Raw genomic sequence first — 24,849 nt, forward strand, 5'->3', positions numbered from 1 at the left:
TGATAACTATGTGTTGGTTTCCGAAATACTGTTGTTGGGCCGTTTCCAGTTACCGCACTTATGGAACACAGCATTAACATTACTCACACCCGAGAGTGGTGTTAATCTTAATCCCCAGTCAATGTAAAGAAAGTCAGCTGGCTGATGAAGTCCATAGTAGATGGGTGGAAGCTCTAAAGGTTAGCTTTCAATACATTTTTATGTGTGGAAGTAAAACGATATAAACATTTTGATAATGACTGAAACCACACAGTTGAATTTTCGTTCAAATAAGTTTAAAGTCAGTTGAATGGTTATTAGGTTATGCTCCTGAAAGTATTTTCCAAACTGGGCGTATGGAAATTGATAAGATGAAAAAAAACACATAAAAGCTGTACTCCTGTAATAAAAAGCTTTAAACTTAAATCATTTATGGGGAACTTACATAACAAAGAAAGATGACGAATTGAAAAGGGCAGATAAAGAAAACGCGGATACTAAATGACTTGCTTTTCATGGAATTACACGCCGCAACACGTGTATCATTGAAAGTTCCATGTGCACCGCCGTTTGAAAACATCTGCGGATATCTCTAAATTGCTTGTTGTACTTTTAGCATGTGTAAGTGTTGAGTTCTGCTCCACCCGGGGCTAAAGGTCGTGGACGGAAGCATGCATTTTTACTACCGTCCATGAATAGGCTCAATTAAACTGAGCTTGCAACATTTTCGTTTTTGTCGTGCTGAGCGACCTGTTTTTGTTGAGTTTCCACTTTTTCTATTTTCTTGCACTTTACGGCAAAGGTTACTTCAGATTTCTCAAATAGTGAAGCAAATTTCGATGAGGAATTCTCTAAAAATAGCACATAATTTTTCCCAATAAAGTCTTAAACCGCTTAGACCATTAAACACTTAAAAGTCTTATGGGCCAGATAATTGCCATCCTTACATTTAGAAGAAGTGTGCAGAGGAAGTTTACAAATATGCGTATAACCCTTTAATTGAAACACTTCGCAAAACTGTAGGTAGTGGCATTGTTCCATCAAACTGGAATCAGGCATATTACTTGTAAGAACGGTATTATTTCTTACCCAGGGAATTACAGATCTGTATCACTGTCAGAATAATTTGTATATCTAATATATTGATAACGTAACACATAAGCACAGATAGTGTTTGACTCCCTTTTCATATTATCTTTGCTATAATTACTGTTGAATTACTGTTAATAATAGACTTTGGGTCATTTCCGACTAATTTGGGTTAATTAGGTTGATAGCTGGATCCCAGCGTCACACATGTCATATACGAAAGTTAAAGGGAACCAGGTATTCGATAGAGCAAGTACTCGTTGTAAAACGTTATGTTTAAATTTGGACCAATCAAAAACGAGTTCTAAAAATAGCACGTCTGCTGGGGCATAAATAGGTAAATGGATGACAGAGAGCTCATTCTTCTCCGAGCTCCCCGGTACGTGCACGTCGTGGAGAGGGCACATATGGCGCTAACTGGGTCATGTATATTGTCTGTATATTGTCGACCTAGATAGCGTCACATGACTAAATCCGGGGAGTGTGGCCGTAAAGAGGGAACAGCAATCATCCGGAATGCATCCTGCCGATGTGTACAACATATTCGTCGATGGTCTACATGGTGAGCCGCGCCACGACTTGAGAACCAGAGGAGTTTGCATCCAACTGGGACTTGACCTCAATACTCGGACTTTGATGATGATTTACGTGATTTTTAACCTTTTTACATGGTGCTGGACACCAAATCTTCAAATCTTCAAAGATGCTGAGGCAGACTGACAATGCTGGCAAATTTGGTTTATACTCTGGTGGCAGTACTTGTACTGTTTAACAAGTCCAGAAGCCTGTCGACTGCACTGGGACTCGAACGTTTCTAAGTCTTCAGCTGGTTCATAGGCGAGGATAGACACCAACACTCCGGGACCTCGGTAGTGGCACATAAAGGGAAGATGGCGGGACATATGGACGATCGCCAGGACATGCTCGACGGGCGTTCATGTACCCCGATCCGCGCCCCGGTCTCGAGGGCTTGGTGAGTTGGAGTCTACCAACTCTATGCCGGATTACCATCTCTGAGGATATGGCACTAAAGACGGCTGATGATGTGGACGACCGAGGCCTACTATAGATCACAACGGCGGGATGCAGACCGGATGACCAGACGTTTTGTATAGCAGCAAATGGAGGGCAGAATTGTAGAAAGAAAATCACACAGACACAAAATAACAACGCAGATTCAACATAACAACGCAGTATCAACATAACAACACAGTTTCAACATAACAACGCAGTTTCAACATAACTACGTAGACACTAACATAAGAAGAAAACATAATTGTAGTCCACATAATTGCGATGATTAATTAACGGGAGCGAAGAAAACACGAAGACGAAGGAGGAGGGAATACTAATTGGAGTACCAGTCGCCCATATGGTATCAACCGGTGGCGACTATAAATAAACTCAACACACACACAGAGAGCTCATTCGGTATCCAGCGGTAGAAGAAGACACATCGAGGATTCAACTAATAATTAACCCCAGTACCTTGAGAAGGAGACTATTGCAGTTACCCTGTCAGGGCGGATAAATTATTAAAAAGAAGACTTTGGAAGTTCTTAGACTAAAGAAGAGTAGCAGAATTTCTATAAGGTTTCGAGCTATAGGGCCAGCGCATAGGAATTTTACCTTTAGGGTAGTTGAATGCTATATACGATAGCATATATAGGCTGAGCATCGGGAAGCTGAGATTGGTAATCTACTAAGATAGTAGGAGAGTTCCAGCTTATAGACGGTTCAGCATTATTGGCGAAGTACAGCCAAGGCATCGGGGATAATACCTACATGGTAGTTGAATGCTTCATGTGATAGCATATAGGCGCTGAGCATCCAGGGGTCAGGGCAATTATATAGAGTTTAAGAGGACAGAGGCCGAGCATCTATGCGATAGGACTCGTATGTTGTTGATTCAAAGACATTGTCTGACGGGAACTTCAACAAAAAGACCAGTCAAGTATAGAGTCTCCAGCCTATAGGAATTTGAGTTGATTGAAAATTGTTAGTTTGAAACATTTAGTGATTTGCCTGATCCCTGAAATTGTCGAGCTTATAATTAAAGTCATTTACGAATCATTGGTACACGAATCATTTAGGCAAGGTAGCCAGAGGAAAATTCTATATACAAGAAATTTGGTCTCACCAGCTGTACGTTTTAACAAAGGACATTCTACATCGTTTGTCAGCTAGTCTAAGACATAGTCACCTTAGCGATTGGACCCAAACCATTGTTCAAGATACTAAAGGCGTAGGCACTTCCCTGAGTCATATAACCAGTATCCTGACAATCACTTACTTCAGTTGTTTAGTAATTGTAAACGTCTTGGGAAGGCATTGCAAATCATTTAAACATGTATAACCTATTATCCAAGTAACATGGTTTTAGAAAAAATTGAAGCACTATTTTATAATTATCTAGAATGCTAGAGGATATGACTGAAGTACTAAAATAATGGGAGAGGTTGATAAATACATCTGGACTTTCATAAAGCCTTTGACAGTGTTCCCTAAAATAGACTTCATTGATTTCAACTCATTTACATTTGAAGATTGAATATGCTAAGGGACATGGCAATGTTGCATTTTCCAATACTGTTCATGAACAGACTCAATTAAGCCGAGTCTGCAATTTTCACTGTTTGCGTTGTTCTCGGTGCTTCCGAGGGATCTACTTTCCAGATTTTAATTTCTTCACTAAGTTGAAAGATACGGATGAGGAATAAATAATTTAAGTTTGAAAGTACTCTGATTCTGTGGCTGAGAAAAGTCTTGAACCAACGGAAACAAGTGATTGTAGTCAATGTAAGTTCTTCTTGGTTTAAACTGTATTTATTTCCACAAATTGTATGTACAAACATGAGTACTATATTTAAAGTAACAAAGTTTGATAAAAAGACATACATCAATCAAAATAGTACAAACAAACAAAGAAATTTTTTATCGAATGGATTGGACAAAAAGCTACTTGAAACTTATATGAATTCCGTTCCATAAGAAAAACAGAGGTTAGATGAAAAATAGGTAAATTCTTCTGAGTGGAATGGTGTTATATGTAGTATATCTCAAGGCTCCATTTTAGGGCTTATTATTTTAACTGTTCATAAATAATCTACTGGGTTCGATAGGCCAGTTATTCGTAGATGACAGCAAACTGTACAAATATAAAGAAACAGATATAAACCAACAGGAACTACAAGATGAACATTTCAAGTCTTCCAATAGAGCAAAGACTGGTTGATAGATTTTAATTTAAAGAAATGTAAAAGTGTTAGCTATGGGAGAAAGCAATTTTATTATGAGAACAAAATGTGTGATGAAAATAATAACTTGCACACTATTTCTTTTGGAAACTGTGAAAACGGCCTAGAAATATAATTCACTGAACATTTACAAATTGATCAGTAGGCACTGTTAATAAGTCAATAGCTTAACTGGCATAGTAAAGTGGAAGATTACATACATGGACAAAAATAATTTTTAACGCCGTACAAGTTTTTAATCAGATCACATCTAGATCACAGAAATTTAGTGTATTATCCGAATATTAAACAAGTTCCTAAAATTGTACAGAGAAGTGTTTCCGGGACTGTGCCTCATCTTAGTGATGTTTCAAACAGTGAAAGTCTGGAAAACTAAACTCACCATTACTTGACTATCGCCATGATTCAAGTTTCTTAGATAGTGCATTAAAATTGATGATGTACACTCACTTTTTCTGAATAAAAATATCTCCGAGGTCACAATTTGAAACAAGTAATACCACGTGCATAAAAATCATTACATACACTTAAATCATTTTCACACAGGTCACTATATGGAACAATCCTGCAGAATGTATGGGTAAATGAGAAAAATGTGTTTGAATCTAAAACAACACTTGATGAATCCTGGAATCATAAACGTTTGGATGTATCAGAAGTTTACTGATCGTTGCAATACATATTAGGCCAGCGGCAATTATATACCTGTAATAGTAGACATGGAGATAAAAGTCTGCAAGAGACCAAGAATCTCCCAAAAAGGACAACAGGTAGACAACAAGGTGGTTACTAGTATGGAACTATGGAGCATAATTTTGGTATTAACGTGTTAGGGCGCAATTTTAATTTAAATAAAAGCGTTGCCCTCATAATTACAAACATTATACAATGGAAAAGATCATTTTTTCAGATGCATTTTCTAGATTTCATAAAAGGTTTAATCAAAAAAATAGATTCATGATATGAAACATTAACAATCACAAAGAAACAGGAGCACAAACAAGTTCAATACAAAACGTTTTATGAAGTACACACTGTAATTACGGCAACTCAGTGAGTCTGAACTTGCACCTAAAAGTCGCAAACCTAACAGTTATGTACGTAGTGTTGGAAAAACTATAAACAACACAACTTCAGACGGTTGGGAGTAGAAAAAAGTATATATATATATATATATATATATATATATATATATATTCACAATGTTTAGTTCCTCCCTATTTGATACATCTTGTACTGATGTATTCACATTTCGAAAGTCCATCAAATAATGTTATGTGCAGCTGTAAAATGGACGATTTCCTCGTAAAGCATTTTTATATTATAGTGCATACGGTACTAATTTCAATTATCACAAATCTGATATTTCAGTTAGTCACCAAATGTCAGGATATTTACACCAATGTATAATACTTTTCAATGAAACGTTTACTGTAATACAAGATGATCAAATAGATCAAAATGCTGTTTTAAATAAAGACACACGATGGAGATGGTAAGTTGGCTTAATCAAGCCGTCGGCTCGATTTCTGCAATTTTACTCTTGTCCGTGCCGACGTCTTTACTTCCACTTCTTTGTCGTCTGTTTCTTACAAATCGAAGAATGCTCAAACCCATCTGTGCAAGAAATAGCACGAAGCATACCCAGGATGCAATCTGAAAATAATATCTTATATTTCAAATAGGATTTATTTATCAAAACATTATAAGAATCAATGATTCACAGACCCAAATACAGTCCCTTGATTCCCGACAAACAGTGTTGAAAGCGTAAAAAGCTTTTCTGGTAAGATGCAATATAGTGTAAGTGTTGCGTCAACGTTTTGCAGATGACCAAAGTTAGCCATTTCGAAATCAAGTATCTGACGCGTCACTCTGCGCGCTCATGAAAGTCAGGGTTGAGTGTTAGCAGCGACATCACGGCGAATGGTAGAGAAATCAAGATTCAAAATGATATTGAACGAGACAACGCACTCGAATATTTCAATGATGGATAGTATACGCGTGACGGACATATAAGGATAATTTATTATCTATCATCTTGAAAACGATCCAAATCGGCAAAACTAGGGACAAGAGCTGTCACAGGAGACAGCGCGCTCGATTATTTCGATGCTGGATAGTGACTCCAATAAGAATGAAGTTTTTGGACAATAGTTTGAGACTGTGTCAAACGTATTAAGTAACTAGAGAGATAAAGATAAAGTGTATCAATACATCAAATAAGTATAATTCTAAGCAAAAAGGGTTATATTTCATGAAATATTGGTGCAAGAGTGACTTTTGCACCTTGTGTCATATGATGTGGGTATAATGATGTGGAATAACAACTTCAAGTTTGAATCAAATCCATTTCGTAATGACTGAGATATAGTGAAAATGCATCAAAATTAACCTGAAATTCTAAGTAAAAGGGGGTAGAATTCATGAAATATTTGTACCAGAGTTATGGATTTTGTGTCATATGATGTGGGTGATAAAGGGGGACAACTATTTTAAGTTTGAATCAAATCCATTTAGTAGTAACTGAGATGTAGAGTGAAAGTGCATCAAAACTTAAACCTAAAATTCTAAGTAAAAAGGGGGGATAATTTATGAAATATTGGTGCAAGAGTTATGGCCCTTGTGTCATATGATGTGAGTGATGACATGGAACAACTATTTTAAGTCTGAATCAAATACATTTAGCAATAACTGAGACAGAGTGAAAGTGCTTCAAAACTTTAACCTGAAATTCTAAGTAAAAGTCGGGGGGGGAGGGGGGGCCTAATTCATGAAATATTGGCACCAGAGTTATGGACCTTGTGTCATACAATATGGGTGATAAGGTGAAACAAATATTTTAAGTTTGAATCAAATCCATTTAATAATAACTGAGATATAGTGTATGTGCATCAAAACTTTAACCTGAAATTCTAAGTAAAAAAGGGGGAATAATTCATGAAATATTGGTGCAAGAGTTATGGCCCTTGTGTCATATGATGTGAGTAATGATGTTGAACAACTATTTTAAGTCTGAATCAAATCCATTTAGTAATAACTAGGATAGAGTGAAAGTGCATCAAAACTTTAACCTGAAAGGGGCATAAATCATGAAATATTGTTACCAGAGTTGTGGACCGTGTGTCATATGATGTGGGTGATAAGATGGAACAATATTTTAAGTTTGAATCAAATCCAGTTAGTAATAACTGCGGTAGAGTGAAAGTACATCAAAACTTTAACCTGAAACTAATAAGGGGGATAATTCATAAAATAGTGGTGTGAGAGTTATGACCCTTGTGTCATATGGTGTGGGTGATGATGAGGAATTACTAATTTAAGTTTGAAACAAATCCATCAAATAATAACAGAGGTAAAGAGAAAGTACATCAAAACTTTAACCAAAGTGCGGACGCAATAGGACGCCGACGCCGGGTCGAGTAGGACAGTTCTCCATACTTCGTATAGTCGAGCTAAAAATAGTATTTCTATTATGAGTAATTTCAAAGGTAGAGCATAAAAAACTATGACGTTATAATCTATGTAAAAATGGCATACTTAAAGATACTAATAGATTTATAAGGCAAAAAAATTTCATATGGAAATTTGCTTTTGCTGGGTCAACGGGGATAATACAATATGCGAGTAAAAGCCAAGTGCTAATTAACAATTATTGCGGTTTGTTGATTCCAGCTAAAATATTTTTTGAATTATAAACAGTTTCAGTTTTTTTTTTAACAAATCAATGGGTAAATTCTGCTTGTACTGTGTCAAGGGAGATAATTATATGTGTGAACAAAGGTAATGTGCTAACTAATAATGTTGTGAGGTTTGGCGATCCTAGCTTAAATACTTTTTGAATTATAGGCATTTAAAATTTCGTACGAACTGACGCACGTACGCACGGATGGAGGAACAAACAGCCGGACGGACAACGCCAAAATAATATTCCTCCACCTTCGGCGGGAGATTATGAGGTGTTATTCAGTGAAATATTGGACCAAGAGTTACGGACTTAATTAGGGTATTCATCATGATAAGTTTGACGCAAATACATAAAGCAATTTCAAAAGTTTGATAATTATTGAAACCAAGAGCTGCCAGAGGAGACATGGGTCTGACAATATCGATACCAGATAGTGATATAGGGCACATGTAGGGAAACTAGAACTGAAGTGATTGATACCTCTTGATGAGGATAATGATGTTGTCAAATAGAAACAGATCGAAAGTGCATCGAAGAATTAAGTAAAATTTCTATGTATAAAAGGGACATAATTCAAGAAATATTTCTGCCAGAGTAAAGCACCTAGTATCCTATGATGCGGGTGATGACATTGAACATTTTATTTCAAGTTTCAAGGAAAAGTGCAACAAAACTTTCCCTTAAATTCAAACTACAATGAGGGGCAAGATCCATGTAATAATTATTTGAGCCGGAGTTATAAAACTTGTATCATGTGATGTCGGTTATGATATATGCCACTTTTATATGTTTAAATCGAATCCACGGAGCGAAAGTGCATCAAAACTTTAACCAGGAACTATAAGTCAAAAGGGGACATAATCATATCAATAAAGGATTGGGGCTAAAATAATCGACCTTATATCATATGATGTGGGTGATGATATAGAACAGTTATTTAAGTTTAAATTACATTCTTTTAATTATAACAAAGAGTGAAAGTGCAGAAAATCTTTACCCATGGTTGCGCAAGCTGAGGCCGTTGCTGGCGTCGGGGCAAGTAGGATAACTCTCCATATATTTCATATCCTTTCGGCTACCATAGCAGACTAATACGTACCATAAAAACGGGGGTCGCTATTACCGCTATCATACACCGACTGACTACCGCAGACGCCTAAAACGTACCATCAAAATGAGGGTCCAGATTACCGACATCGTACAGCGTAGGACTACCGGAATATTTTAATTTTTCTTTGTATCTGGGGGGAATTTGAATGCTTTTTATTTATTGCAGAATTTGATCTGAAGTGTAAACTTTCATTTATGTTATTAACAAAACGGTATAGAATCAATTAAACTAATAAGTTAAATCATTCATATGACATACTAAATAATATTACGCAACAAATTACAGGTCTCCATTTAATTTAAAAACAAAACCAAACGTCTCGTGCGCAATAATGTTCTAAAATCATTTTTATCGCAATTTGTTGATAAGAAAATCCTTTTCAGGCAATTAAGGGATCATTACTCTTCAAAAATACCCATTAGTTTTGATGGTTGCTCGTCGCGGTAATTACAGAACTCAGTTTTTAAAACTTAATTAATTACTCATTTCTACGCTACGGTATTTAAAGCTATTTTACTACGTCTGCATTATGCGGCTCTGGCATTCTAGAAGTCTGAAAACCACGGGTCTGCCACTGATGCGTTTTGTAGACTCACCAGTTACTTTCACCATGGCACTACGGTAGTTCTGAACTTTTTCCATGAAATACAAAATTTCACTGTGGTAATCAGAAATAGTGTACATTTATACACTACGGCAATAATATTTTAAATTGTTATTGCACTTGGAACATACATATATACACTGTGGTAATTCTCTACGGAACGCTTCATCGTTTTTACGCCGCAACGGTAATACATATGCACACATCGCTTCTTCCAGTTGCATACTAGTAGTGTGTAAATTTATCCACTATGGAAGTATTGTACTTTTCAAATTTAAAACTCAAAACTTTAGGTAAGAATGCATTTAATTATCCCAAAGTACACAATGGTAATTTTGACTTTGAGCTCCATGCATTATGTATTATAATGCATGGATACTCTGGAATGTTTTATAAATGGTACAGTATTCAGTATTTCACATGTGCCTTTGTATACTCATTATATTACTTTATAGTCCGGGTCCGTAATGTAGGAGATACATTCGTGCACTTGTAATCCCTGAATCCTCTCACTGACGGAGGGTCGCAGGTTCGAGCTGTGCTACCGACTAGGATTTTTTATGTGAGAAAGTAGGTAGTTGCTTACGGACTTTGGCGTCTAGTATTGGTCTTTCCCAGGAACGATGGTTAGTTGAACTGGCTGCCTAATATAACAGGAATAATGTTGAAAATGACCGTAAATTCAAACAAAAACAGACTCTAAAATGATCTGTTTCCAAAACCGTACATGAATGTGCTTCCGGTGAAATAAGATCTTACAATTCTTCATTATATGATTAAACAATTGATACCTTAATTGGGACTTTAAAGAAAAGTATCAACGGAATACAGTTCGCAACTGGGATACGCTCTAATTTAGATATAATGCTATTAATAAATTCAGTTATTTTAAAATCTGTTTGAAAGTCAGTAAGGCATAACAAACTAAGAAAAAGACACTTTTAGCTACTATTATAAGTTTTACCACGAAGTGTCATTCGACATTTTTGAGTTTTGTTTTGGCACTTGCATCGTATACACCACAAAAACAGATTATGAATATGAATAAATTTAAATGAACCTTAATAACGTATAGTTGACGCGTTTACATGGTCCGCTGACATAACTGGTAGATGACTAAGAGTAAAATGCAAAAAAGAACATTTTTATAACAGAAAATAATAAGATAAAACAATAAAATTAACAACTGAATGAAAACACTAGAGTACAGACAATCTCCTATGAACGGGTATTAGTAAGAAGAATCATATATCAAATGCTACACAACCTGAGCAACGTACTTTGGACTAAATTTCATGATACATGTAGACAGTCTACTTATAGTCCGATCCGGAGAAACAGGTAGGAGACTAAAAGTAAAACATTAAAAGCAAACAAAAACATTTGACAGAAAATAAAAATATATATATATTTAAACGAAAGCAATTTGTGAAAGCTATAACAGATGAAGATCATTCATTACTTACAAATCATCGCAAAAGGTAACATAGAGCATATGTAATGTTACACAAAATGTTCACTGAAAGTCGTGAAATAATTACTGTTTTTTGTTGAATTTGTACTGTAGTCCGTTTAAACTGAGTAAGAATGTAACAATTTTGTCAACAACTTACGACAATAACCGTTCATTTATATATACATGTACTTTTTTAATAGCCGTCTGAATGCAAGGGGGTGGGGGTAGGGTAATTAGCACTGTTAATGACGCATATAAAGATAAAATGTCCAAAATTCATGTGATAAACATGTCATCGGTAGAACTGTTTATTATAATAATAAGTTAGTTATGTGTCTATATTTAATATGCCCGGTTGTATGATTATTATTTCAATACCATATTACAATGTATCAAAATTCACAAGAAGCCAAACTTTATGAAACATGTTTTTTTTTTTTTTTAATATCAAAACTTTAACTCTAAACACCTTTTCCCTTGAGACAGCTCATATTAGAAAAGTATATTGCATGTGAAAATTAATTATCAAAAGATGAATCAATCAAACTTTCTCATTCATACTAAAAGCATAACGTACATATACACACGAAACATAGTAAAAATGTGTACACCATGTAATGTTGTCACTAATCTTAGACGCTGTCTGTTTCTTTCTCCAGTTTGTGTTTAGTGTCCGCTAGTCAGACAGTCATTTCTTCTTTGTCGATTTCCAAGATAATTTTGTTGGCATTTTACGGGTTGTTTCTATTTTGATATGTACCTTCCTGGGTTTTTTTGCAACCGTTATGTAGCTAAATTGAAGGAAGGGATTTCTTATTAAAATGTAGTACTAATGAGCAATAATAAAACGTATCAAATTATAACATTTAGTGATTTGCAATGGTTATATATACTAAAATTGAATTTCTGGAGTTTCCAGTTTTCCTCTTCTGACATGCTTAAATATTTCGAGAAATTTGACCCAGAGCGATAATTTGAGTACATTTTTGGATTTGAGCGACTTCTTGACTCAGTCCCAATTTATATACATGGAGTAAAAAAAGTACGTTCACGTAACATAGCAATGACTCAATAATACCATGAAATCTTTAAAACTACTCATTAGATCAGTATAACTTTTTAATAAGAAGAGTATTGTTATACATGTGTAAATTGTCTTTATACTGCTTAGAACCAAATGATGACGTTGGTGTTCGGAGACCACCGGCGGTCTTTAGTTTCTTCATACTGCAAAACTGACAAGCATTTGTTCGCCCTGACATTGAGATAATTTCATGTGAGTCTTCAAACTCTCGGTCAATGGTATTAACTACCTGCGTTTGTTTGGGTTTCCTAATTCCTGAACGGTAACCTTCCATACTCTAGCTACCATGTTTCCATCTTTGCTTTGACGTGTCATATGCTGCATGTCCTTTGTTCATTGTACTAGCCGAAACCAGGAATTATAATGTATTACATGTATTACATTATTCCTGCCGAAACATCCTTCTGTCGGTCTAATTTCTGTGGTTTCAAATCATATGGCAAAAATTTTCGCCCTTATCAAAAGACCCACAAAGATGGGTTGAGCTGGCAAGGAACGCCTGTGCCAAAGGGATGTGTCTAGAAGCACTATACGGTTCAAACAGATGTTCAACAACCTTCCTCGTTAGTTCTACTTCTTTTTTTCCTCTAATATAAACTTTAAACTTCCAAAGATATGCAGAAACTGTATCTGCTAAAACGAATATTTTAAAGCCTCTCTTTAATACATACTATTAACTAAACGTTTATCTATTTATCTTTTTATACTGCATCACTCCACTTTACGAGTATTACGTGCAGCTGCGCGCCTGTACAAGAAATTTAAAAGTAGAATGAATAGGAGAATAAAAGTAATACACGATGTGTATTGCAAGCACGAATACAGTTGATAGTGTTAAAAACAAGAAGGACTTACAGATAAAAGCAGTTTAAAGAAACAGGTCTATCATGTTAAGCATTGTGTGCAAGTTTGGTTACACCCTGCCTAAACTGGTTCAGGGTTGGGGCTTGCACAAGTTGTACGGAAGGGAATTCCAAAGCACTATGGTGCCTGGAAAAAAGAGTACTTATAGTAATTACAGGGAGTGAGGATCTGGGTATAGGTATGGGGATGCATATGTCTTGTTACACGGGATTAGGGAGGGGGAGGGGCTGACATAGGGAGAAGTGGTACAGCAACCAAACCACTCAAATAATTACCACAGTAGACGTTTGCAGGAAGAACGAATTTCAGTGTAGTACCGCAGTGTAGTTTTACTCGTCCTGTTACTAAGAACTATAGTAGACTTTTGTGAGAAACTTGAATTTTAAGGCAGTGCTATAGTGTAGTTATACATATTAAATGAAATTAAGTGCACTTCCACAGTGTTGAGAAAGTTACCCTGCGAAAGGATTATACTAGTAATCAAAACTTATCCTGTAGGCATTATTTATTCCCCGATTACCACAGTAGTTTAATGCAAGGCATGCGAAACCAAAGAGAGTGCCGCAGCGTATTAATACATATTCACACAAAATAGCATGTACTGCCGCAGTGATGCAGTAGCCGTTTAAATACGTGACTTTTAATAAATAACATTAACTGTTTGTTTTATCTGCATATAAATACCATAGTAGACTATTGCAGGAAACAAGAAACTATAAGTTGTGCCACAGTGTAGTTATACCAATAACCACACAATGGGCATAACTACCATAGTGTAGCAACCGTTTTACATAAAAATTACCGCAGCATAAAAAATGTAGTATATTTTTGTTAATTCCTTCTATTTTCAATTGTGAAAATATACAATTTTTACCCAAATACTGCATTATACGCTATGGAAATGAGAACCCCCATTTTTCTGGTACGTATTAGTCGTCTGCGGTAGCCCGTCTGCAAAACAGTAGCGGTAATGGAGAAACCCAAAAATATAGTCTGCATTTGGCGTCTCAGGTAGTGCGTCGGTGTACGATAGCGGTAGTCGAAAGGATATAGTGGATCCTCAATCCAAGCATAATTAATGAAAACTTGGTGTCTCAGTTATATAGTCACATATGAAAATAACTGAATTAGGAACTGATGTAATCATCAAAGATACTTTTAAAAAGAAAATATGTGAATTTAAACCTGTGTAAATTAACACAAGCGATCTTTGTTAGCCCAGTTCCGATGTGGTATGTAGAAACAGGACGATGAATTGGCGAGCCACAAGAGCAAAGGCTATGTTCATCTCGCAAAAATCAGCAAATCGAAGATGAGGTGCACTTCCTAATTTAGTGCCCATCTTATTATAATATCTGAGTAGGCACTTTCCATGACCAATTGTCTGATATACAGTTTACAAACATGAACGATACTGATAAACTCATTGACTAAATACTTGTTCATATTCAAACCTTATAGAATATACCTCTTGGCCTATATTTATAGATTGATGTTTTCAAACTTGAGCAGATCTAAATTTGAATATAAAACATGTGATATAATATTCTTAATATTTGTATACACTGTGACTTATAGGTCCAGTGGGACGGATGTTTTGGTAATTCGATCATTACTTATATGATTTGTGAAACGTTTAACGCATGTCACTATAATATAAAGATATATTTACTTCCTTACTCCCTTACTTACTTATGTATATAGGCCCACTTAAGAAAAACTGTATTCTTTTTTGTTTCCATGACAGTAATTATAAAAAATTTGTATGGGAAAAATAGAGAAATACAAGATCCTTACTGTATAACCATTTCATTGAATTAATACATCAGTATGCACAATACTTGATGTGTCCACTAGTAGTCAAGGTTTATCTCTATAGGTCTAGGTCATCCTTCTTCCTCTATATAAATAACGTCATCAGACCCGGTGGCGGGAAAAATCGATATTCTCGGTAGCAGACGATTACCGAACAATAAGGAGCGACACCCTGAAGTGAGTCATCGAGAAACAATAGAGAAGCCTAAACGTGTTCCAACACGCTCATGGGTAACAATAGAGTGTAGGTCAACACAGTCGGATTGTGGCAGTTATGAGTCAGATGGGCAGTTCTGGACACGTAAAACTGGTGAATTAGGGTCAATTTTGACGTTCTGGCTAGGCCCGAGTGGTTTCATGTGAATTATTTCACTTAAAATCCCAATATTTGGGATTAAAACGAAAACGATCATGAATGATTTCGTTTTCGATATCTAGAAAATCATGCGTGATAGACTAATAAAAGTACATTTTCTTAATCTTCTCAACAAGACCTTTCCAATGATGCCGGTCCCGAGCCTCTAAGATGACTTTGTATGTTGATGACGTAATTTCAGGTCGGGAATCAGATTTTCCAAATGTACACCACTCGGGCTTACCAAAAATGTTAAATACACAGAACGTCAAAACTTACTCTAATTCACCAACTTTACGTGTCCAGACCTGACTCATTATTGCCCCGACCTAAATGTATTGACCTACACTCTATTGTTCTCCATGAGAATAGGCTCCCCCTATTGTTTCTCGATGACTCACCCCAGGGTGAGGCTTTCTATTGTTAGGTAATGATAGAAAGTAAAATATTCACTAGTTTAAATATATATCTGCAAAATCTGTTTCAAAATATGTACTTTTCTAGCTGAAACGTCGCCATGTTCCTCATATTGTTGCCGTGTGATGTGATATGACAATATCATTGGTGTTTCAAAATATGGCGTTGTGGAAATTACCTTTAGTGTTTTCAGCGACTTAGGGCTTTGTGGAAATATGATTTACTCTAGTTATATACGTTCCACAAGTAAACAATCAGGATATTATGATAGAGCTCGGCGAGACGAAAAAAATATACCAAACACTCCAAACTGACCAAAACTGACATATGGCGTTGTGGAAATCAAGCGACGGATCGTCTGCTACCGAGAATTTTCGATTTTACCCTCCACCGGGTCTGATGACGTCATTTATATAGAGAAAGAAGGATGACCTAGATATATAGAGATGACCCTAAGTACTTCCACTGTAAAATACGCTTGAGCTGTTTTAAACTTTGAAATATACTGAAGAATATTGTCTAAATGTTCCGCCAACACTTGTTACACCAGTATCAATTAAAAGTATAATATACCTGTGCAACTGCTAGTAATGTTGTGTACGGTCCAGCGTTGAATTTCTCACCTGTGGAAGGGCGTGACCACTCGACGTTTGCAAAATGACCGCAGCTAAAATATCAACAGAGTCTGGTATGACTTAAATGTGAATTACTTATATACACGGCGATCTAGTGGCAAAATCACCATTTATTTTATATCAGCTCTCATATACATTGGTCTATAACACTAGCATTCTGTAGTCAGTTTTGTGCTCTTTTTGATGATTTATCTTTAACAACGATTTGACTTTCTCTTTCGGTGTAAAGCTTATCAATATTGCTGTTATCAGTAAATATGAGCATTCTGACCAGCAGAAAATGCCTACAGTGTAGTGTGAAAGTTTTGACGGCATTTTATAAAGCACATTTGATAAACCTTGTTAAAGGTTTAAAATTTGTCTCGGAACCGCTCGAAACTGCATTGGTAAATAGGAGAATACCTTGAAACTGTAAACAAATCATTTTAAACAGCAATCTTTTAAGGGTATGTTGTTAACTACGAAACAGATCAAAACTATAGATATACTAGATACTAAAGTATAGCTGAAATCCTCCCTTGGCAAAGATTACAATCCTTTTCAGAAATTTCTTAACGACGATATCATATTGCTTTATTTGTATTCTTCATAATTTATTACATGTCAATGCCATTTAGCGACGTAAATTTCTTTTTTTATTTTGTTTGGTTTAACGTCGCACCGATATAATTATGTCATATGGCGACTTTCCAGCTTTGCTGGTGGAGGAAGGCACCAGGTGCCCCTCCATGCACTATTTCATCACGAGCGGGCACCTGGGTACAACCACCGACCTTCCGTAGGCCAGCTGGATGGCTTCTTCACATGAAGAATTTAACGCCCCGAGTGAGGCTCAAAACCACATCGATGAGGGGCAAGTGATTTGAAGTCAGCGACCTTAACCACTCGGCCACAGAGGCCCCTAAATTTCAAGGAAAGACAGTCATTGTTGAGGAAAATAACTGTATAAAATTTCAAAATACCAGTTTTGTGTCTGACATTTGAAGATATGTTTTAGTGAAAATAACTTGGCTTGTTATACGTGTTACATTTTTTTCAAAAAGGTCGAAGCTAAAAAATCTTATAAGGACTTTATTTGACTTTGTTGAAATTTTAAAATGTCAAAAGCAGAAAAGTTTTATTCCAAAATATAACGTATTCAAATAAATATTAGGTGTTGCATAAAAGTATTAATTTTGTTAAGTGCAAAGATCGCGGTATCGTACGTCGTAACTGGAGTTTTATAATGCTATGAATCACTTTTGATTTTCATGTCAAAAAATTGTTAAGACTTTAGAAAGGGTCAACTTACCTTTTCACCCAGTCCTTTTCTTTGACGCCGTTACAGAACTGTAGGAAGCCAACAGACAATATACAGGACACTATCAAAGTGACGAAAGCGTGCACACCGTTCAACAGTATGTATGGCATTACCCACATCTGATACCTGTTGCATAACAACGTGGTATGAGTAAATGGAATGTTTCAATTTCATACAGGCCGAGAAGGCCTAATTGTAAATATAACATTTATTCGGGATTTTAAGAAGGTCTAGTTGTAAAACTTTTACCTTGAAACAATTTCAAATGCAACGTAACAGCAGTTTTTACTTTGTAGAATTAATCAGGTAACATAAACTGCCTATTGTGTTGGAGGAACAAAGTTCGAACCGGAACACGTGCGGGCTGTGATTCCATTACTTCTAGTATGTCCCAATGAGATAACTCCAGAACATATTAAAATTTTATACACTTATGTTTCTCTCTTTTCTCCTCAATCAGATTGTCCCGACAAACACGGATAACAAAAAGTATGTCGGGGTAATAAGAATTTTATGACTTCATTTTTCTTTATCTGTAAAAGTTGTAATTTTGAATAGTTTTAATAGTCTTGTGTCAAAATATGTTTCTTCATTTAATACTTATGTTCTTGTTGAATGTGTCATATTTCCTTTTTCAAAAGTTTGAAGTCCTTTCAATAATTACGCATATATTTGACCTGCAAGTGTACAGAATCACGCCAAAACATTTCATAAAAATCCGCGACATATCCAAAATTCTATTGAACACCCAATTTTGGGTCATTAGAAAATAGTCAAGCAACAAACCCTATTGTAGGAGTCCTCATTGACTTAAATGTTGCAAAGGCATAAAAGATTCCTAATCCAAAACCATAGAATATCATCCCAAACACACTGTAGTAGATTGGAAAGTTACAGTTCGCAGAATTGCTGCTGTACATCTGAAAGTGGCGGTTGTCTTTCCATTTCACGTCGGCGTATAATATACAATCTCCTTGAAAATTCCACTGAAAATAGATAAACATTTGAAATTGGATATATCGTTTAAAGTAAACAAGAACATCGCCAGCGGGTGAAAACGCTCGTCTGTAAGTGCTTGGCATAAGGAAATATGCAAGGAAAGAGTTATGGTTCATGTCCTTCTTACACATCTAGTGATGACACGAATGATGTATAATGTTCAAAAGCTATAGCATTCAAGAAAATGAATCTAAACAAAGAATTACCAGTTTTCTAAGTCAAAAAATGGCCCAAATTCTGACAAAATGCAAACGAAAGTTATGGTTTTTGATCAAGTATTAACGTAGTGATTATAAAAAAAGTATTCATGGTTTCAAAACTATAACTCTTAATGTAGGCCCCTATTCGTAAAAAGTGGACTTAAACAGATTTTAACAAACAAATTCCAATTTTCTAAGTACATAAAGGGCCATAATTCTAACAAAATGCAAATCAGAGTTATGTTCCTTAACCAACGTACTCGTCCAATGATGATAACTAACTTTCCATCTTTTATAGTCAAGTAGACCTAAACAAAATGTTAACCAAGAAATTCTAATTTTCTAAGTACAAAAAGGCCATAATTCTCACAAAATGAAAAGAATTAGAGCTTTAGGTCTAGTGATGATGAGCAAGTCTGCAAAAGCTTCAGTGCTGTAACTCTTATAGTATTAAAGAAAAGTGGACTGAAACAAACATTTTAACAAAGAAATCCATTTTACGTACAAAATTGGCTATAATTATGACAAAATGCAAGTGAGAGTTATGGTTCTTGACATACTTACTCAATCAATGATAATAAACAAGATACTATAGCTCTTACAGTGTTCAGAAAAATGGGACCTTAACAAAAATCTTAACCAACACCAGCGCCGACGATCAAGTGATGACAATATCATGTTATTTTTTTAAATATTTTTTTTTTTGAAAATCAAACGAGCCTTTCTATATGTAATCCAACTGGGGACATGATACCACGATAAAGAAATGTTATGAAGTGTGTTATGCTACATTGGCACAGAGGGTGCTGATACAATGTACTTTATGGTAGTGGTCGGCAATCACGAAGAAATGGAAAGAATCGGACTTGGATGTCGCACGACATGATTTTCGGCTTTGTAGCGCTACCAGTTTTAACGGGCCGGGTGAGCGTGAGTCATGTTCAGATTTCGGGGCTTCAATCTCTAGCGCTTATATTGATTGTGGAGAACATATGTAAAGACGGTCATCAACTAGAACATCTAGACCTTAAAAGCGGCATTCTTGGTACAGCTGTCCTTTGGAAAAAAAACACGATTTATTGTGAAGCATTATGGATAGAAAAATGTAATCTAGTTAAGGATTTAAAAATGAATACAAAAAAAATGAATAAAAAAACCCAATAAAAATAGGAGGTCGTCTTTACATAGTCCAGGAGGACAGACTGAAAACATGCCACATGGTAAAGAAACGAAAATGTTCATCTCCAGATTCTTGGACTATGAGGAAAACAAACTGCTGGTCTGGATAACGCCTACCATAATATAGAGATCTACTAGTGTAAGATAGCCTACTTGCCAAATTTGAATAAACTAAATAGGTGCAATTTCTTGGTCATTTTAACATAGAATATTTTTAGTGTGTAGTATCTTAAACCAATACTTTATAATATTACAATAAAATAAACTATACTGATTTAAACGTGTACTTAATTATTCACAGGTTTGTAGGTTTACACTTTAGATACGTTATATCATTAATATGTAATAAAAATAATTAGCGGTATAATAAAATGAATTTGTAAATCACAAAATGAATTTGTTATATCCATAAATGATTTAACATCATAAAATATGTTTATAAACCGCAAAATATGATTTTAAAACGTATTTGAATATTATTTTATCAGAGAAATTCTTGCAATGAATCCCATAAAACCACATACAGTCCATTGTCTGTTTGCTGAGCAGCCCTTATTTAAGGTATCTCTTTTAATATTAGCTCATCTCTTGTGGAATTTTATTCAAGCTGCACTTAAGGCTAAGACTTCAAGTATGACTGTGTACAGTATCACATGTTGATGTATATTTCTGACTATAAGGATATTATTAGTTACACTGCTTGTTAGTGACAGGATACGAGATATACGCTGTCGAGGAAATCCATTATCAGGCGAGAGCGAATCCGACTACTCTTTACTCACATGCTATAGTCAAGTATTTTGCATTTTGTTTTAATCAAAATTCATATCCAAAATGTACAAGCAGGATATGGAATATATTCTGTCTCCACGTGATGTCTATTAACCAATAGAAATGCAAGACACTTGTAGGAGGCAAGATGATATCGCTTACGCTATATTTCATTATATAAAAACGCAAAAAGAGAATATCTAATTTGCGATTAAATGTGTTAGAGAATTTGATATTTCTGTAAGCTTAAACCTTTGTTAGCGACGGTACGGTACTAAAATTTAAACATCTCCCCCGCCAACATGATATCGATGACGTTCCTTTATGGTCGAAAATGACGATTTTACTTTAGGGTCAGACGTATTTTATGTAGTATGACCCTGGTTGAGAATAAGCTTTAAGCATTTCATTTAGTACAACCGTGGGTCGGACATATTCTATTTAGCACAACTCACGCTCATTTGAAAATGTCAGGCCCAGGGTCGTACTAAAAATGGCTGCTGTATTTGAGAGTCATACTTATCCGAAATTGTCTTGAAGCTAACTGGAAAATGTACGAACCAGGGTCATACTATTTCAAAAAGTGTGACCCTAGGATCGTGCTAATTCAAACAGTTTTAAAGCTAAAGGGATTTACCTTAATTCAGGCTCGTGCTAATTCGATTATGGTCCTGGGATTCTACTAATAAAATATGTCTGACCCTGGGTTGTATTTCACGAAATAACCTAAAGCTAATTCCCAACAGGGTCAAACTACATGAAACATATACGACCCTGGGTTGTACAAAATTTAATTGTCTTAAAACTAAATCGGCATTTTCGACCTAACGGTACGCCAAAGATAAAGATCTGTTTCTACCTCCTAAAGACAAGGTGATCAATTTCTGGTTAGGTATTTCTGTATATGACTATATCAAGAGCATTAAAACTTGAGGGTATGCGATTTCTAAGAGGGAATAACAAATTGAGTGCATATTTTCTCCATTATTACCATGAAAGTCAAGATCAATAAAAACTTACCCTGTTCACCCCTACCGGGATTGAGACAATAAATCCAGCGATAGATATACAAAAGTATAAAATAGCCTGAGCTAAAACATGTACGTCCATCTTTAAAGTTCCTGTTTGTTTGCGTATATTGTAAATTGTTCAACCGTTACATGTCAAATAAAGCGTAAACATTTTGGTTATTATGCGTTTAAATTTCAAGGCCAGCGATGTTTATAGTATACATATTAATGGTATGATAGTACTAGACAGAGTAGTAACAGACTATGTTTTTGTACCGCTTTGAATGGTCTGTTATTCAGGTAATCTTTAAACTCATTAAATTACAGAGACGTCTCTAAAAAGATGTATTTTATATATTATGGATGTCAGCTCAATATCCGACAGAATCGCTATGTTTTAATAGTATAGTATACGTGTTAGCGATTATATAAAATGAAACAACATTGAAAACTTGTTACATGTTGTCTTTCAAATAAGTATAAAATATTAAAAAAGGAATACCCATGTGCAAATACAATTGGAATGGAATCTATTTGTTTATGGCGAAAACAAGATCCGTCCCAGGAGAGAGCGCGCTCGGCGACTCTTTCAATGCTAGATAGTGAAATAGGGCACAGCTGAGGAAACTGGAGCTCTCACTGGAGTTCGTTATGATTCCAATGAGAGTGACGATATTGGGCAATAATTTAATATTAGTTTTAGTATAGTCCGTTTTATTGGACCTGGCGGGCGGAGTTAATCTCTGACATATGCAAATAATGGTAATCTCAAAAAACGAGCAAAATAGGTAGAGCAATATAATTGTTTCATTCCTTAATCTTCGGTAACCAATGACTAAAACGCTACATTGGTTACATGTACTACATAACCTGCACAAAAAATAGTGCACCGTCGCGAAACTACGCCCCGCCAGGTCAAATAAAATGCACAGAGATAGTTCGTATAAAAGGGACACAACCCATTGAATATATCGGCAAGATTAAATGCCCAAGTATTCAGTAATACTTAAATGTAGCAAAACTGCCAACAACTTTAACCTGAAATTCTGAGCATGTCTCTGACCCGTGAAGCCCACTTTGTCATATTTTGGATAGACATCAACATGTTACTGAAATATATTTTCTTTCACGTGTGTTTACAACTTTTCATTATATGATGCGGGTGGTGATGTGGGACAATCATTTAAGTTTGAATCAAATCCAGTTATTAAAGGCACTGACGTCCAGATTTGGCTACAAATATTTTTCTCTCAAATGGAAGTTTGGTCATATAATGAACATTAGAAGATGAGTTTTTGTTTTTGAAATATTATAAAAAATCCAAATCAAGAAAAACAGATGTCCGCGTTGGGAATCGAACCCCGGACCACCGCGCCAATAAAACATTTTCTCGTAGCGTTATAGCAGAATTAGTGGAATATGACTTCAAATATAGATATTTATAATCAGGACAGTTTACTTGGAGTAAGGCGTTACAAACGCTTTTCGATTTTCATCGTAAAAAAGTAGTAAATAACAACAAACTCTCATGAGTTTCCGTAACATATACTTTGTCTTGTTCAGTAATTAAATTTAAAAGCCTTTTTAACAAATATTGCAATTATTTCCAGATATCTAAAAAAATATATATATTATTTTTTTTGTTGTCGAACGATCTGGAGGCCAGTCCCTTTAACAATAAAAATAAAATAAAACTGCAAAAAGGGGATATGAATAACGAAATATTTGTGTCAGAACTAAAGACATATGGTGTGGGCGATGATGTGGAAGAACTATATAAACTTTAATCAAATCCATTTAGTATAGTCCATTTCAATCGACCTGGCGGGGCGGGGTATCGCGACAGTCAACTGTATTATTTTGCAGGATATGTAGTATATTCGGCGACCTGATATCTTATTCACTGACTATCTACCTTACACTGTAACCACTGTAGTTCTACCTATTTTGCTCGTTTTACGAGATTACCATTATTTGCAGAAATCAGAGATTAACTCCGCCCCGCCAGGTCAAATAAAACGCACTATGATAACAAAAAAGTACGGTGAACTAAATGGTATTCTACGTAAAAATGGGCATAATTTATTAAACATTGGTGCAAGAGTTAAGCCCCTTGTGTCATTTAGCGGAATCACGGTTATTCAAATTTGTAATAACAGAGACACTGAGTGAAAGAGCATCAAACCTTTGACCTGAAATTTTAAATAATTTTTATTTATTTATTTGGGTTTACGGCGCACCAACACAGTATATGTTATATGGCGCCAAACAGGACTACAAATTTTGGTTCCACATCTCATTTACATCGAAATAAAAACATGAGGTATGGAATCAACATTATAAATACCTGCTGGAATCACAGAGTTATTGCAAAACCAAATGATAAGACCCTATTAGTCGCCTTTTACGATCATGCAAGGGAAATGCAGTTGTTCCAATTCTTTTCATACACAGATCGTCCCAGAACCACATGGGGCAAATTTTAAATAAAAAGCCGGAAAATTCATGACATATTTGTACAAAAGTTACAGCCCTTTTGTCATACGATGTTGGTGATGATGTGGGAATATTATTTTAGTTTGAATTAAATCCATTCTGAATCATGAAAGACATAGTGAAAATGCATCAAAATAACATAAAATTCTAACTAAAAAGGGGCATAATTTATGTAAAATTGATAAAAGGCTCTGCACATTTGGATCTAATATTTTTTCTACAAAACAGAATTTGATTCAACTCTGATTTTTCAAAACTTCAGATTATACCTTGAAAATTCAGCAAATAAAAAGATAGGGCCGTGTGCTTGATCTTTTTTCTAGGCTGATCTGAAAAATGTGGACCTCGCGCAATATTTCATAATGGGAGTCTATAGGAAAATCATAAGTTTCATAACATTTTAGTGGACATAATTTTTTCTACAATGTAGATTTTGATGAAACTTCTCTGTTGTAAATAAACACATGGCCTATAATATGGTAAATAAACTGTATAGGTCTTTGTGCTTATTTTTGAGATATTTGACCATGATTAAAGTGA

The 24,849-nt window shown here is 35.3% G+C and overlaps 1 protein-coding gene across 1 annotated transcript; it reads right to left on the bottom strand.

The window, feature by feature from the left end:
* Window positions 1–1,428: 1,428 nt before the first annotated feature.
* LOC123544981 (transmembrane protein 179-like) lies at window positions 1,429–21,982 on the bottom strand. The gene is made up of 5 exons (XM_045331176.2): window positions 21,824–21,982; window positions 18,441–18,640; window positions 17,646–17,780; window positions 16,293–16,386; window positions 1,429–5,981 (listed from the first exon to the last, which is right to left on the bottom strand). Exons 1-5 carry the CDS (start codon window positions 21,911–21,913, stop codon window positions 5,835–5,837), a joined length of 666 nt encoding a protein of 221 aa, XP_045187111.2. The 5' UTR covers window positions 21,914–21,982; the 3' UTR covers window positions 1,429–5,834.
* Window positions 21,983–24,849: the final 2,867 nt, after the last annotated feature.

The sequence above is a fragment of the Mercenaria mercenaria genome, chromosome 1 (genome assembly GCF_021730395.1).
Source record: "Mercenaria mercenaria strain notata chromosome 1, MADL_Memer_1, whole genome shotgun sequence".
Classification (NCBI taxonomy): domain Eukaryota; kingdom Metazoa; phylum Mollusca; class Bivalvia; order Venerida; family Veneridae; genus Mercenaria; species Mercenaria mercenaria.